This window comes from Phaethon aethereus (genome assembly GCF_964289735.1).
Source record: "Phaethon aethereus genome assembly, chromosome: 3".
Lineage (NCBI taxonomy): Eukaryota > Metazoa > Chordata > Aves > Phaethontiformes > Phaethontidae > Phaethon > Phaethon aethereus.
In genome coordinates, this window is record NC_138576.1 from 52,655,326 (window position 1) to 52,671,377 (window position 16,052).

At 37.2% G+C, this 16,052-nt stretch overlaps 1 protein-coding gene across 1 annotated transcript in view; it reads left to right on the forward strand.

The window, feature by feature from the left end:
* The window catches only part of FIG4 (FIG4 phosphoinositide 5-phosphatase), a gene marked incomplete at both ends in the record, with an annotated part of 74,954 nt that overhangs the window by 12,409 nt on the left and 46,493 nt on the right, over positions 1 to 16,052 (forward strand). The window contains 8 exons of the mRNA XM_081997734.1: positions 1,004 to 1,127; positions 4,713 to 4,869; positions 6,152 to 6,202; positions 7,717 to 7,865; positions 10,706 to 10,834; positions 12,375 to 12,475; positions 12,910 to 13,072; positions 13,703 to 13,800. Of these exons, the coding sequence (XP_081853860.1) occupies positions 1,004 to 1,127; positions 4,713 to 4,869; positions 6,152 to 6,202; positions 7,717 to 7,865; positions 10,706 to 10,834; positions 12,375 to 12,475; positions 12,910 to 13,072; positions 13,703 to 13,800 (972 nt within the window). The remainder of the gene's footprint in view (positions 1 to 1,003; positions 1,128 to 4,712; positions 4,870 to 6,151; positions 6,203 to 7,716; positions 7,866 to 10,705; positions 10,835 to 12,374; positions 12,476 to 12,909; positions 13,073 to 13,702; positions 13,801 to 16,052) is intronic.

Consider the following 16,052-nt stretch of genomic DNA (forward strand, 5'->3'; position numbering starts at 1 on the left):
AGCCTCTAGTTAGGGCTTTTTCAGTTATTCCAAATAATACCAAATTGAGCTGAAATTAAATATTACGCATTTAATCTGTTTCAACAAAGTTATGTTACAGAATCATAGATTCATATAACAATTGAGGTTGGAGGGGGTCTCTGGAGGCTATCTAGTCCTATGCCCGTGCTCAGAGCAATGCCAACTAGATCAGGTTGCTCAGGGCCATGTCTAATTGCATTTTGGATATGGATGGAGATGCCACGTCTCTGGGTAACCTGTTCCAGTGTTCAACCATCCTCAATGGTGGTAAAGCTTTTTCTTATGTTCAAATGGAATTTCCTGTATTTCAATTTGTGCCCACTACCTCTTGGCCTTTTACTGGATACCACTGAGAAAAGTCTGCCTCAGACTTCTTTATTCCCCTCTACCAGGTGTTACACATTGATAAAATCCCCTCTGAGCTTTCTCTTCTTCAGGCTGATCAATCCCAACTCTCTCAGCCTCTCCTTGTATGTCGGATGCATACAGTATTAGCATGATAATGACTAGTTAAAATATGGAAGTGGCCACAAAATCTCCAAACAGCATGTTCACTTTTCCCAAATTTTTCAATTTGTTACGTATATACTCCCAATGTTTTTTTTTATGTTCAGCTATGCTGCTCTAAGTGCAAAATAATTACTATCTAGCCAAATTTTTAGTATTTCTGATATATTGCACAGTAACAGCGGCAGCAAGAGTTTTAATGTACGCAATAGAGTATGACTTGATTCCTTTCCAGGAAGTTTATGGTTTAAAATCTTAACACTTAAGATTTAGAAATGTTTGAATTCACATGTGACCATGGCTATTTCTATTGCAGTGAATGGTGTGTTTTGTACGTTTCTTACTTGTTGGTAGGACTGAAGCAGGAGACAGAGGATGTAGAGCAGACGTTTAGTGTATGAAGTAAATTCTACTGTTCTCTGACATGAAATAACATTTAACTAAGCAGTAACTTAAGTGACTTTTTATTTTAAAGCATGTGTATACGCAACAAGAGGTGAGGGAACTTCTTGGACGTTTAGACCTGGGAAACAGAACAAAGATTGGGCAGAAGGGCTCTTCTGGGTTATCTCGAGCTGTCTCTGCTTTTGGTGTAGTCGGTAAGTATTTGGGTTTATAAAATCTTTTATTTCTTAAGGAGGTGAGGCTTGCTGTGTCACACTGCATATCTTTCTGTCTCCTCTTGATTTTTTTTTTTTTTTAAACTGAAGAGGATTGAGAAATTTCATTCTCAAATAAGTTTCTATGTATTTTGTGAAAACAGGTGGCCAGGACAGGGCTAAGAGTTGTGCTGTAACTAGACTCTTCTGTGTTACTAAGAGACAGATCTAGAAAATAGCAAAACTTATAACGAAAGTTAGCCAAAAAAAAAAAGCCAAACAATAACCAAAGAAGCTTGGTTGAAGATCTCACCAAACTCAACTGATTATAGGATAAAAATCACATGGAACCTGGCCTCCTGAATTCCAGAGCTCACAGAATGTTTTTTTAAAAAAGAAAACAAAAGTTGACATCCTTTATTAGGTTGCATTTCTTCATCACACACTATTCAGAAAGATGACTTGATTTTCTTGTTGGCAAACTTTTTTGCAGCGATGTATTTAAGTATTTCTTTTTCATGTTTGAACAAGTGTAACTGACTAGTATGTCAACTAATTTTTAAATGCTGATTAGCTGCCATAATCCTAGAGAATTGCTTCAAGGATTTAATAGCTTCTAACTTCATCTGAAAGTCACAGCTTTCCTCCCTATTGTCAGATGCTGAGGTTGATACGTTGATGGGTCATGTCTCCAATGTAAATGTTAATGTGTGCTCTGACAGCCCCCAAGAATACTTTGTGCTTTATTTGAATCAATATACACCTGAACATCTAAATCTAAAGCTGTAGAGGAGATAGAGAATGCAATTACTTTAAAAGATGCTCCCGAATTTTGCATAACCACCAAAACATAAGAAAATATTAGTAGTATTCTAATCTAAGTGGCAGATTTAGCAAACTTTCTTCTATATTCTTTTTGTCCATGAAGAGTTTTGGAACTTATCAATGGATACACTTTTCAGAAATTTCTTAGATGAGGTTTACGTTCCTTATTAATTTAAGAGTATTAATAATACAGGTAAACCTAAAGAAGCTTCTAACAGTCTTGCAGTGTTGACGCTTTTTGCACAAGCCGTAAGTGCTCGATATGTAAATATGTGAAAATAAATTCAGATGGAAGGAGGTTGTGTTCAATGAAAATTTTGCATCCTAATTGTATGTTTGTTTATATGTACTCTTCATAATAGGAGAGTTTCTATTCTGTAGCTGGACAAATGCATTGGTTGTCAGATATGGTGTACTATTTCTATTTTCTGGTGAGGCCTCATCTGGAATATTGTGTCCAGTTCTGGGCTCCCTGGTTCAAGAGGGACAGGGAACTTTTGGAGAGAGTCCAACAGAGGTTTACGAGTATGATTAAGGGCCTGGAACATCTCTCATATGAGGAAAGGCTGAGAGACCTGGGACTGTTTAGTCTGGAGAAGAGAAGGCTGAGGGGAGACCTTATAAACATCTATAAACACCTGAAGGGTGGCTGTCAGGAGGATGGAGCCAGTCTCTTTGCAGTAGTGCCCAGTGATAGGACAAAGGGGCAAGGGGCACAAGCTGCAGCACAGGCAGTTCCACCTCAACACGAGGAAAAACTTCTTTACTGTGGGGGTGACAGAGCACTGGAACAGGCTGCCCAGAGAGGTTGTGGAATCTCCTTCTCTGGAGACCTTCAAAACCTGACTGGCCGCGTTCCTGTGTGACCTGCCCTAGGTGATCCTGCCTTGGCAGGTGGGTTGGACCAGATGATCTTCAGAGATCCCTTCCAACCCCTACCATTCTGTGATTTCTAGATTATTTTTTTAGAAGCACCATGCTGTCTTAGTGACCTTCAGATTATCTTGCACTTTATATGCTTTAGACATCTTCTATCTTGATGCTATCTAATCATATCTGTATAAACACGTAATTTGAGGGAATGCAACTGGTCGTTTATTTCTGCCTCCTGACTCAGGTCAGGAGGACAGGGCTATTTTTTTCTAGGATTGGAAAGGACAGCTTTGTCCTGTTTTCTGGTTATTTCATTAACCAGAGACAGTACATTCAGTGCACTTGGAATGGGAGTGCTGATAGGCTAAGTTCTGGTTCACTGTATAGTGTTTAAAAGTAGAAATCACTTTTAAATGAAGGGAACCAGGCCAAGGGGAAAGGCTGGGTTCCTTATCAGACTTTGGTATAATATTTGGTGAAATTTAAAGCATAAAGGCTGTTCATGTAAGTGATTCCAGTACCTGGAGGATACAGGAAGACCTTTGACTGCTATTAACAACTGAAATTCAATAGCGTGGCTGCTTCCAATTGAAGACTCTGTTTCTTATTGTCAGCAGGGTCTCCTTTACTTGTGCAGGTGAGAGCATTTTTCCAAGGGGGGCTAATAAGGCAGAAGAAAAGAATTGCAGTTCATTCGATCACATTGCAGCCTCCAGCAGTGACAGGGAGGAAAATGTGTGCTTTGCTCATCCTTCTTTAATTTATAATGCAAACCTAAAAGAACTGAATATAAATACAAGTAACAGTGTGAACTGTGAGGGGTTTCCCCCCCTCCCCCCCCATTTATATATTTGTTGACAGTGCAGCAGTGAGTGAGTTTTGGGCTCTTTGCTAGTAGCCACCCATCAAAGCAGCTACCTCCAAGAGCTAATTCATGTAATTTATTAGTTATTAAAACTTAGTACTGCTGTATCACTACCTATACTGTATTAGAAACAGATTTGGGTTTGGGGTGGTTACATATTTCTATTTTTAATTTGCATTTATGCATTTGTATTGTATTTAAAGGTTTGTAATGCTTTTTCCTAATTATATGTAATAGAGACATCCAAAGAAGCAACTCAGTGAAGAAGCATGGCTATGCCCTGTAACATTGGGGAATGAGGGTAGAGGCTTCAGGAGCCTTCTTTAATAGGCAGTAAAGCCAGACACTTCCTGCGCTACCTCCTTAGCCCTCTGGACTTCAGCAGGGTCAAGGTTTGGTATCTGAGAGAGAAAATAGAAAGAAAGGATTACCCCTGATGTTCTGAATGCTAATTTGGGGGAGATGCTGCTGTAGACAGGGAATTTAATTCCCTGCTGTTAATGAGAGAGAGTACAAAGGTGTTGTAGTACCCTCAACTCCTTTTGCTGTTCTGTGCCTCTCCCCAGTAGACAATATATAAAGGTGAACTGGAGATTGGGATTCCTCCTTGGCCTGGAAAATTAACGTTTTGGTATCTGAAGTAATTAGGGTATGCCTCACTCTGAACAGTGAGAGTTCTATAAAAAGCAAATACAAGTATTTTAAGTAGACAGCAACTTACTCTGAATTTTCAATGTCTTAACTCTACTACCCAATATTAAAAATATGCACAGTGGAAGTGAAAAAAAGTAAGAACTATGTACTTCATTGATTAGCACTTATTGGGGGTGAATTGTTAGAGTCTGTGTCTATGTATATGTATATTTTTGTATATGCATATGTATGCACATTATACATATAACATTAAGAAGAAACAAAAATTCTGTGGAGTCTTGAAACAATTCTGATATTGTTTTTCTAAGTGTGTTTGATCAAATCAATGCAAACATCCAACTAATAGCATTGTAATGCTGCTTTAACAGGTTTTGTCAGGTTTTTAGAAGGCTACTACATTGTGTTAATAACAAAAAGAAGAAAAATGGCAGATATTGGAGGTCATGCAATATATAAAATAGAAGATACGAATATGATCTACATTCCAAATGACTCTGTAAGAGTCACTCATCCTGATGAAGCCAGGTAAATAATGGTGGTAAACTGTACTTTTTGAGTATTTTCTAAGCAACGGTGAACTGCAACTAGAAATTTCAGCCATAGAATTCCTTCTATTAATATGTCATTCAAGCCATTTTACTTTAGTTGGTAAATTAGCGTGGAAGAATGGAGAGTGGGCTGCAAGTTCTGTGGCCTCTAACCTGGAGGGTAAATACAACAGTTACAGTCTTTCAGAGCTTTTTGTCCACATCTCCATGTCACTTACATGTCAAAGCTACATCCTAGCAAACGTGCACCACGAAACATCCAATATAAACATTGTTCTTACAAGGTCAAAGTAATGCTAATACTGGTTTATATTGTTTGGGGTATTGTTCTTTTGTTAGTAGTTCTAGCATCATGTTAATGTCACCTGAAGAGATATTTTGTACCCTTCAAGAAGTGCTGAGCAAATTATTTAGGGATTCTGTGATGTCAGAATCTTGTGAATGTTGGTGTTGTAAAGCGTGATAAACTGACCCACTGGTAAGTTTAGCTTCTTTTTTCCTTTCTGTAAGTTCTTTCTAAAGAAAGGGGTTTGGGCCTTTGAGCAGCAGGAAGTCTTGTATGACATGTACAAGTACATTCTGGTGGTGTTTTTATCAGGCAAATGATATCAATAAACTGGTGTTCAGTCTGTACTAAGTGTGACTAGTCTAAAAGTTGTGATGGGTTATGATAAACTGATGTCAGGTAATAAATCAAGCCAATGGTAACTTAAAAAAGTTTTCACTTTAAGATATGACTGATTGTAAACCTCAGTGTCCCCTCTTAGAATGCAGCAGACCGTATTATCTGACCTATATATTTATGGTGTTAACGATTTTATCTTTCATAGACAGTGTTATCGTTTCTTCTGAGAATTTGCAAGTGTATGACATGTTGAAGTAGATTTTTTTTTTTCTTTTTCATTTATTTGAGAATAACTGTGAAAATACTTACTTCTTGTGTAGTACTGTTGGGATTTACTTGTGTAAGTCCTAGAGAATTTGACCCACGTATGCAGAAAATAGAACTGCAACTGTATCTACAGCTGCCTAAAGAAATGGAGTATGTACATGAGTAGACACTGGATTAGAAAAAGGCTATTTCATTTATTTAATCCAGATGCTGGCATTCTAGTGGAATTATCTGTCAAAACAACTACAGTAAGGTAGCTAGAGAACTTACAGCAAGAGTTAATATTTATATGTAGTTTAATTTCTGAGATCCTCTGAAGGACTTCTTGTCTGCTTAAAATTTCCTTTATCTTGAATTATTTTGCTAGGTATCTGAGAATCTTTCAAAATGTGGACCTTTCTAGCAACTTCTATTTTAGGTAAGTATTTGTTACTAATTCCTTTAAAAAATTGTCCTCATTGAAGATATGCCCTGCGCAGGGTACATCTTTCATAGGGCCTACTGGGCATTACCAGTTCTCTTGCTTACTGCTTCATAAATGCCATACCCGAGACAAGTTTCTGTGTTCCAGCTACTATTACACATGAGATTTTTGGGACAGCAGAAAAATGGGGAAAATGTGATAAGCCTGGCAATAGTAGTTAGAACACTTTAAGACTTAAAAAATGCCACACCAAAACCAAACCAAAAACCCTTTTGCAAGTATCAAAAGGTATATCAGTCTAGAACATACTCCCTCTTGGAAAATAAAGGCTTTTTGTCACAACTGTATCTGAAGGCAAAACCTATCGAGGTTTCGTGTCTGTTTTGTGGTTTTGCATGGAAAGGCTTTTTCACAGTGTAAAACCTGCATTTTTCTTCCATGCCTTGTCTCCCAGCCCTAACATTATAGAATTTCTGGGGGTTTTTGTCTGCTTGGAGGTGATGAATGTATACTGTTTTGTGATGGTGCATAGAGGGGAAAGGAGAAGGTTCTTATAAGACTTTCTGATAAACACATTTATCAGCTTAATTTAAATTGTTCTTGGCTGAAATCATAGCATATTTTTCTGCATGGTTTTCATATAAATCCTGAACAGAATTAGAAGTTAGGTATAAGAAAACATTTGGTCTAAGAGGAAAACAGAGGAATAGCCTGAACAAGTCTCTTACTGGGATGCTGTTTAAAGGTTCTGTTATATGCAAACTGATCATGTAACAGACTTTTGTTTTTTTTCCTAATAGGTAGGCATGTCAGGTTGTTATTATGGAAATGTGGTGAACACATGGGTTAGAGTTTGTTATCATGAGCGATAAATCTAAATGTCCAATGTTTAAATTTTTTTTTTTTTTTTTTTTAATATCATTAATGAATATTTAGAACTTACTGGGGGGCCAGTAATCATTGATGCCGTCTTAGGAAAATCTTTGGAGATCTGTATTTCTGATTCAAGTGTTGTATAAACTTGGTTTCTCCTGGAGGGAATGAATCCTAGTGGCTTATAAAATTTAGCAATTAGTGTAGAGTGTTGTCAGTATAAAAGACATAAGATACAGAATTTGTTACTATTATGGAACTAATAACCACCTTTTGCTTATTCAGCAGCCACTGTCTTAGGATGCATCTATGCTGCAATCACAAATTTGAAGACACGTAGTTTTTGTGGACCAAATTTTTGGGTGTTTTGAGTTCAGGTACTAGTTAGAGAGTAGTATTTAAATCTCAGAAAAATGAGGTTGTCTATGTATATGGATATTTCGGCTATTGTAGTGTAAACAGTTGCTATGTTTGTAAAGCTTCTTGTGGTAATTTGTATCATTTGTACCATTTGCCATTATAGAATCAGAATCTGTTAAGAGTCTTTTTTTTTTTTAATGGATAGAGAGAGAGTAAGGGCTTTCAGAAAAATCCTGTGCTTCTACAATTATTAATAAACAATAACTGTCTATCAGTTACAGCTATGATCTATCTCACTCCCTTCAGTATAATCTTACTGTCCTGAGAATGCCACTTGAGACACTGAAAAATGAAACAACTCAGACCCGACAAGAGAGTTTTGATATATTTGAGGATGAAGGACTTTCAACACAGGGTGGAAGTGGTAAGCCAATATGCCTCATTAAACTACTGTTGTTGGTTATGAGTACATTTAGAGTGTGTTCTCCTTAAGTTTACTTTTGAGAAACACAGATCTTCTGTGTTGATCAGTAGTGTCATAACAGTTGTGAGTTAATAAAAGATTACATAAAGTGCAAAATACAGACATTTGAATTTGAACAATGCAATTTCTATAGGTGATTAATCATTGTTTTGTTAATTTACATTGCAGCTCAGGGAGATAATTGAGCATGCTGACATTTTTCAGCAACTGGTTCTTCAACTGACTTGTAAGACTCAGAATAGGAGTGAATCACAAAGAGTGGGAAGCAATAACTGATTATGTACTAATAAATCTTTTTTGTTTCATGTTGGAAAATATCGATGACATAGGAATTGTATGAAGTTAGTTTCAACTTGGTGTAGTAAGCTCTATCAGGAAGTCTAAGAAAAATTACTGATTTCATTTGAAAACTACAGCCTTCACTTTGGATCTAACATGTTCATGAGAATGTAGAAATGACCAGACAGACAAAACTATTTTCCCACTTGCTTGGCCCTTAAAAAAAAAAAAAGTCCCCCAAAATTCTTAATATTGGATTTTATTCTGTTGAAGTTGATTTTTTTTTATCTTTTATTGCCCTGTGATTTGTACTAATTATCTGAATGCTTGCCAAAAAATTAAATTTTAATTTTTTTACTTGTTGGTATTGTACGTGTGACACCACTTTTTCCCTTGTTTAATCATGAAATATCAGAAATAACAGTGCTACCTTTGATTCATAATAAGTACATTGCTGTAAAAGTGGTCTCAAACAGCTGTGGAGATACAACTAAGCTTCTTAGGTATTAATAGAACACCATGCCTTTTAAATACATCACTGGTAAGCAAAACAATAGAACAGAGGAAGTCTGCTACTATTTTGCTTAGCATATCAACTTGGTATGGAGGCCAACTGAGATGCAACATAGAATCTGAATCTGTGCTTGTATTGGTTATAAAGAGGCTCAACAGCCTCTTGCATTACCACTCTTATTTGTAGTCACCCACTGTGTAACCTCTGTTGCACAGAAAATATAATACTTGTCCTAAAATAACTTTGGTTCTAGGAGATAGAAGGGACAAAACATGAGTCATGAAATTCACACTAACCCAAAATGAATCTTCTGAGGCACTGAATAAGGAATTTACTGGTCCTGCTTTCTGTGCCTTCAGAGGGGACTCTGAAGGTCTGATGTGCACATAGTTAAAATACAGAAATGCCCGAAACAACCCCTGACCCAAATTTGTGCAAGACAAGCTTGTGCACTGTCGACCCTTTCATTTTTGACACCCTAGAATAGACCTACACTGACTACAACTCAAAGAATGATAATGAATATTAGGTAAGTAACTGATAATCTTTGATAGTGGAACTTACTATGTTAAATAGTTGTAAACATCTATCATGTTGTCATTTAAAAAGTTTAAAAGTAAAAAGTAATGCTGTGTACAGTATGCCCTAAATCCTGTGGAAAAATTGGAAGATAATTGAATAGTGTATTAAACAAAAGAGACTTCCCCTCCCACATCACCACCTTCCCTGCCTCACCCCCCCCAAAGATATCAGTAACATGGTCATATATATCAGGATATCAGAAATTGGTTGTCAAATACTACAATAGCAGAAATGACCATAAGGAGTGGAGGGAGCAATAACTCTTCCTCTTACCTGCAAGATCCCTCAGGAGTCCATACAATGGCATTGTCTCCTCCATGTCATTGTGAAAACACTGGGAGATAAAGATGCCATAACCTTGACCCCATCAGCAGCATGCTGATAGCACACACAACTCCATTTCCAGTAGATAGCAGCAACATGTCTGTTCATATGATAGACTATGTGTAAGAAATAGCCACCTGACATTCAAGAAAAAATTCTCACCAAAGTAATGCTACTAGAAATGGGAAAGAGCTGACCAATTGTTTGTGTATGCTCCTTCACCAAAATGGTTACATCAGTTTTCCCAAGGCTTGTGGTAAGTTGGGTGACTAGGTAGCAACAGTTTGTTCAACAGCTGCATTTTCACCTTCAGTCTATTGGGAGAACTCATGTTTTTCTCCCAGCAAAACATTTGGCTGCTATAATTGACATACATACTCCTACGATATAACTCATTCTGCCAGAAGCTTCATTTGAAAAAACTAGACCAAAAAAATGTAGCTAGTAGAATTCTTGTCCTATTCCTTCTCTTTAAGATTTAGACTCATTCAGTTCCCTTCACCACCTCTTGGTGCCAGTTGTCATCTTCATCCTGATTTTTGAAACAGAAAAAGACTCAGGTTCCAGATGTATGAGAAATTGAATTTTAATTTGCAGGTCTACAATAGCTGCATTTCTTGGTGTCAATGCAAATTGGGAAACCCAGGCTAAATTATATATAAAGGGGATTGACATGCTTTTTGTAAAGAGGGCCAGGCATCATCTTCCAGAGCCTAACAGGTAATTCCAGAGGTGACCCAGAATTGAAAAGCTTATGAAGTCTCCTATGAGAATATTTTTGCCTTAAATCAAGTTGTGAATTCCAGTTATTTCCCTTATTATCAAATCCTCTGTTGCTGCTCAAATACTACAGTGACTGGCAACCATAGAAATACTGGAAATATTCATAAATGCTGAACTTTAGCATGCTCCTGAAGTTATCTGTGTTTGGTAAAGTTTGAGGATGCAAGTAAATGATATGCTGAGTTGCAGTCAAGGGAAAATCAAAATAAAGGTCCAATGACCTGGATTTTCAAACAGTCCAGTGCAGGTAAGCTTGTTTCTTAACTGCTAATGCGCTTTCCTTGTAACAACTTCATAGGTGTATTTGGGATTTGCAGTAAGCCTTATGAAAAGTATGTGTGGAATGGCAAGCTTCTAGATGCAGTAAAAAATACTATTCATCGTGACTGGCTGCTGTATATTATCCATGGATTCTGTGGGCAATCAAGTATCCTTTTACTCTTGTAATGAATGTTGGTTTAAGAATTTTCAGACAGTTTGAAGGTGTAAAATACCTTGAATTATTTCTTTGTCATGTAAATACTTTTCAATTTTATAATTATTTGTTGGCTTTTATTTTCATTACTTTTCTAGGTTTTATGGCTAAACAGCAAACACGGTTATGTTCTTATTACAGGGTCCTGACACAGGTAGGCTTGCATTCTCAGTGAGGCAGTGTTTGTAAGCATGGGGTTTTTAGTAATACAGAATTTGAGAGGATTTTAAGTCTGAGCTATATTTTTCACTCATATTTGAGGAACGGGAAAAAAGCTAAACAGAACTGAATTGCTGACACAGAAATGTTCTCTTACTAATCTCCTTTAAAACATTTTTTTAGTAACTGAGATTTGCAGAAATTCTTTTTCTGTTGAAGATGATGATAGAAGTTCATGTGTGCTGTGTGAAGAGAGTTACGTAAACATTAGAACATCAGAAAATCTTTTTTCCTGACTATATATTATTTTAAATGGGTAAATGGGTCTATGTACGTTGTAGTAGGAGGAGAAAAAGCCCAAATCCATATCACACTCCAAAGAAATGCCATCTCAACATCTTAGTTGATAAGAATTTAGTATATTACAGAGACACTGCATTTTAATCACCGACAGCATCATGTTAGTTCAAAAGCCTGTCAACAAGCTTTGCGGAAGCAAATACAATTTTGAAGTTAGTTAGTGGTGTCTTCACAAAATTTAATTTTGTTTTTTCATGATTGTAAGGCTGCTGGTCATTGGCTCAGTCCCCAAACAGAAAACTAGATCTGTTTTCATATACCACTATTTCATCTGGGGTCTTACTTAAGCAAAGTGGTAGCTGTGGATCGGTCCACCAGCATTATGCCTGCAGCTGCTTTGTGAGTGACAATAGTCTTTGCACCAGGTTTTTGATGAGCAAATGTCTTCTTTCCTCTTTCTTGTGCCTCCCTTCTCCTAAGGCAGCAGTGATAGTCACACTAGACATCTGATTCTATCTTTTTTGTTTTTAATAAAAAATAAGAAACGTAAAAGGAAGCTACCGCTGCATCCGTAGCTGTTTGCCTCTGGCTTTCAGTTGGTGTTACTTAAGTAGTTGCAAATTTATCTACTTTTCCAGACAAATAATTAGAGGCTGACTAATATACCTGATCTGAAAATAGAAGCTCCCAGGCTTTAATCCCACTATTCACAAAAGCAGTATTTGCGGCCCAAGGTGAATCTTGTACCTACTTCACCTATATTGTCGCTTCATAAAATAGAAATTCTTCTCTTCCGTATGTTGTGAAAAGTGGTTGATGTATTATAATGTAGATTCCCTTTTCAGAGTTCTTCAAAACGACTGTTGAAAAAGGCAACTGCAAAAGAAATTTGGAATTGATGCTCATGTCTGTTAAGGATATTTTAGGAAATCAGATGTTTCACTTTCATACACCTTTTTTAGAATTTATTTTTGCTTGCATAAAGTGAATGAAAAATTGCATGTGGCATGTAAACCTTAACTTCTCTTTCAAGAACTGTTAATATACGGTCGCCCTATATATGTCACTCTGATAGCCAGAAGATCAAGCAAATTTGCTGGAACACGTTTTCTGAAACGAGGAGCAAACTGTGAGGTAAATTAAATGTGATTTTTAGGGGTTCCCCTCTACCCCCTCAACGATATGAAAGTTTGAAGTTGACTGACTGGAGTACTGAAATGTTCTGGAGGATTGTTAGGGCTTTGGTTTAAACTATGCTATTGGGTAATGTTATCACAGCTATCATTAAATTTTAAATTCAGATAATAAATCTGTTCTGCCAGTTAAGACTTACTATTTTAAGTTTTGTTGTGTTTTGGGAGTTTTTTTACACTTAGAGATATGTTATTTCCCGAATAGAGGAAAAAAAAAATTGATAATATACATTTAGGGACAAATGCGAGTTTAACCTTCAGTGGTGGTCTCGCTATCATGATTTGGTGTCTTGCAGTTTAGTGATCAGTTCGCTGTAATGCATGCAGCTCTGAAGTGTCATGTCTACATCATAGGTGTATTTCTGTTTGGTTTAGGGAGATGTTGCTAATGAAGTGGAAACTGAGCAAATACTTTATGATGCGTCAGTTATGTCATTTTCTGCGGGGAGTTATTCTTCTTATGTTCAGGTTCGAGGATCAGTCCCTCTGTACTGGTCTCAAGATATTTCAACTATGATGCCTAAGCCACCCATAACATGTATGTACAAATTATTCTTTGTGATAGTTTATGGTTAGTGCTGTGTCCTAAAGGAACACCTGAGAGAGTAAGTGAAAACTAAATTTGCAAAAATGAACAAATTGTCTATGCATTTGTTCTTTGGGAAGCTATAATTTAAGGTAAAACAATGTTCTTTATTATAAACATCATGACATACAAACATTCAACAATATAAACAGCTGCATTTGATGAAATTTAATGGAAAAAAAATCTCCATCTTAAGTCTTCACATTCAGAAATGGAATACAAAAACCTTCTGTTTCAAGGTGTTAATTTGTGCTTATTATTTTGTATACAAATTTAGCTACGTTTGACTTAGTATCGTGGATACAATTTTGAACCTGTTGAAAATGGTGGAAAGCATCTGGGCTAAGTTTAATGGGACCCCGAATATTTGCTCATTGTAAACATCTCATGAAAGTTTTGGTTAAGAAGTCACTTCCAATTTGGAGAAGGGAGGATTTTTTTTAAACTGCTTTTGCATGAAGAGGGAGAGTATGTAATCTTATCATTACTATTAGAGAATTAGCATGTATTTTGTGAAGAGTACTTCTAAGGGAATGGCTACAACTTGCTTAACATTGTCCTGAATACACGTATTTATTGCAGTGGACCAAGCAGATCCTTTTGCTCACGTTGCTGCTCTTCACTTTGACCAAATGCTTCAGAGATTTGGCTCTCCCATTATTATTTTGAATCTTGTGAAGGTACAATGTTTTGAATTTGTTCTATATGTTTTCTAATTTTTAATATGATGCTTATTTCTGTACAGTTTCTGTGTAATTTGGTTGTGCTCTAAACTAATGCTAGGTTATATATGGCATATTTTCCTCATAAATCTCATCCTACATGAATTACTACGTAAGTCTCTAACTGCTTCCACTACAGCCCTTCAAAAAAAGAAGTTTCCCATGTTTATAGACTTCTTCTAGTAACCTCTCTCTGTTACAGTTTCCAGGTTTTTTCTATTACCCTTTAGATGTAAGTCCAAATAAATTTACCACTAAATTTAATTCAGCACTGAAAAATGCTAAAATAGTATGGTACTTTGCAAAGTGAGATTTGTAGGCTTCTTGACACAGATGACTGAGTTATTTTGAAATACTATGATAAAGGCTTATCTTTTGTTGTTTGCTCCATCTGCTAGAGTCATGGAAGTATGAGCAGGAGAGAAATCTGAAGCATCTGATGCTAGCTAATGGGCAGTGCCAGTGACAGCAGGGATGGACTAATGGGGGGAGCTTCATGATTGCTGCAGTATTTCAGTTAAATGCTGTGTGAGAGGCTGTGGTACAAAGCCTGTATTCTGGGTGGCACTCTAATTTTGGTTATTAAAACTTGTACTTGTGTTGGGGTTTTTTTGTTGTTTTGTTTGTTTGTTTTCCTGTTCTGATCCAGTCATTTTCTGTGGTGGTGTCTGTTTCCACATTTGGGTTTAATATATTTATTTGTTCTGCTTGGATCATATCTTATTTCTTTTCAGTCTTTAAAAAAAATCATTTAACTTAAGTTGTAGAACTGTATTCAGTAGAAAAAAGGATCTTTTATGTGCAGATAGGATCCATTCCTAGTATAAAAAAAAATAGGGGAAAATACAAAAGGAAGGCTTTTAAAACTCCAAGTTGTAATAAAAGGCAACTAGATACCCTATTTTCTATTTCTAGAAGCTTTCCTGTTTAGGAGTGCTTTTAAGACTGTCCAAGAGTCTATGGAATCAGCTTAGGGTAGCATTTGTTGACAAGAAAATGATTTTATCTCTTGCAGCCATAGCTTTCAAAAAACATTGTTATAGTGTGAGTCTAGGCTCTTGTGACCTTGACACGTGAATCATTATATGCTTTTATTCATAGGGCTTTTGATACAGTGGCTGAAAATGCATCTCTTTCCCTCTCTGTAGATGCTCAATATTAAGATACTAAAATTCACGTACTTTTTTATATCTATATACCAATAAAAAAAAAGGGGGGGGGGAAGCCCCCAAATCTGAACACTTTTATTTGGATGTTGCTGTTGCTTTTAACACAAATGTTAAGCAATTCAATGTCCAGTACTTTTATTATTTGATTTCTTAAATGTTTATGAAACATAATCTGTGTCTTCCTCTATTTGTCTGTCCTAGAAACTTGCTAACTAGTAATTAATGTATTAGGCTTCCTTTGGGTTTCACAGAATCACAGAATGGCAGGGGTTGGAAGGGATCTCCTGAAGATCATCTGGTCCAACCCACCTGCCAAGGCAGGATCACCTAGGGCAGGTTGCACAGGAATGCATCCAGTTGGGTTTTGAAGGTCTCCAGAGAAGGAGACTCCCCAACCTCTCTGGGCAGCCTGTCCCAATGCTCCATCACCCTCACAGTAAAGTTCTTCCTCATGTTGAGGTGGAACTGCCTGTGCTGCAGTTTGTGCCCCTTGCCCCTTTGTCCTATCACTGGGCACTACTGCAAAGAGACTGGCTCCATCCTCCTGACAGCCACCCTTCAGGTGTTTATAGATGTTTATAAGGTCTCCCCTCAGCCTTCTCTTCTCCAGACTAAACAGTCCCAGGTCTCTCAGCCTTTCCTCGTATGAGATATGTTCCAGGCCCTTAATCATACTCGTAAACCTCTGTTGGACTCTCTCCAAAAGTTCCCTGTCTCTCTTGAACTGGGGACCCCAGAACTGGACACAATACTCCAGATAAGGCCTCACCAGCGCAGAGTAGAGGGGGAGGATAACCTCTCTCGACCTGCTGGTCACACTCTTAATGCACCCCAGGATACCATTGACCCTCTTGGCCACCAGGGCATGTGGCTGTCCCATGGAGAACTTACTGCCTACCAGGACTCCAAGGTCCTTCTCCATGGAGCTGCTTTCCAGCAGGTCAACCCCTAACCTGTACTGGTGCATGGGGTTGTTTCTCCCCAGGTGCAGAACACTACATTTGTCCTTGTTAAATTTCATGAGATTCCCCTCTGGACAAT